Genomic DNA, 1211 nt, shown 5'->3' on the forward strand with positions numbered 1-1211 from the left:
CCGTGGACGGCGCGCTTTGTCGACGATGTCCTGGGCTTGGATATCGTTCTATCGGATTGAAAATTGAATCAAATTGGATGCTATCTAACTATCCAAGATCGTTTGCCCACCTCGAATCCAGAAATCGCGATATCCGAGCGAGCGGGAGTGAACGCGTACTAACTGTAAGAAAGAACGAGCGAGGACGAGACGATGGGGCTGAAGCTCGTGTCGAGTTTCGACCGAGTGTCAACTTTGTCGGGCCGATACTACCCACTAGTCACTAACGTTAACGATTGCACATATATCTTTCCGTGGTCTTGATGCGGCCTCGTACGCATACTCCATTCAAAAGAGACGGTATCCCACGCTACTTTGCCGCACCCTTGTAGCGACGAGCGACGTAATCTCGGGCTATTTGCTATTTGCCGCAACATTGAAGGGCCCGAGGCGACGATGTGGCGACAACGGTGGTGGGGACGGAGCTATATCCTGCGTACTCGCTGGTGTTAGGTCGTCGCACCGGTGTCGACTTTGTATCGCCTCTTATCCAATCGGCATCGCTATGTCACCGACAGAGCTACGGTAGTCGCACAACCGACTTCTTCTCCGTGGTTTGAAAGCATCTTAGTCGAGGGTGACAACGCCTCACCCATCGCATAGTCGGCTACTGCGCGTACACCATTTCGAACAACGACCTGTCGTTGTTTGTACAGATTCCCAGACACCAAGGGACCCGCGATGGAAATGGCTGCGTGTCTTTCTTCATCCCATTTCCAAACGTACCAGCTTGCACGCAAGCGCATGGGTCTCTTCCACCTCATTCTGGCCACGTGTGGCCTCGCGCTCGCCAGTGCCATCGAGAGCAACGAGACTGTCGCCGCCATCGAAAGCAACCAAACCGTTCAGGCCGAGGTAGTCGTCCATGAACAAATGGCAGTTGACATCGCGTAGGGCGTGACAACACTGGCCAAGAGCAACAAGACGTCGGCGCAATGGAAGCCCATGGCCATCGCCCACGGCACGGGCTACTGGAGCGGCCAAATCAAGATCGTCAACAACCTCCCGGCCGTGTGCCCGTACTCGCAGAACTCGGCGACGTGGTTCTCGCCCAATGGCCGCGGCGACCTCGTCCAAGGTCAAAGCGTGGACCTCGGGCCGTTTTGGGGCTGGTACACGCTCGGCGTCCAGGAAAACGTCTTTGCCAACTGTGCGTACCCCGGGACGTGTGC

At 55.9% G+C, this 1211-nt stretch overlaps 1 protein-coding gene across 1 annotated transcript; it reads left to right on the forward strand.

Annotated features, from left to right (window-relative positions):
• Window positions 1-768: 768 nt before the first annotated feature.
• SDRG_17314 (hypothetical protein) lies at window positions 769-1203 on the forward strand (the record flags this gene model as incomplete). The annotated part of the gene is made up of 2 exons (XM_008623555.1): window positions 769-894; window positions 934-1203. Coding segments are annotated over exons 1-2 (381 nt in total), but the record flags the coding sequence as incomplete, so codon positions are not given.
• Between the last annotated feature and the right edge of the window lie 8 nt (window positions 1204-1211).

The sequence above is a fragment of the Saprolegnia diclina genome (genome assembly GCF_000281045.1).
Source record: "Saprolegnia diclina VS20 unplaced genomic scaffold supercont1.262, whole genome shotgun sequence".
Lineage (NCBI taxonomy): Eukaryota > Oomycota > Saprolegniomycetes > Saprolegniales > Saprolegniaceae > Saprolegnia > Saprolegnia diclina.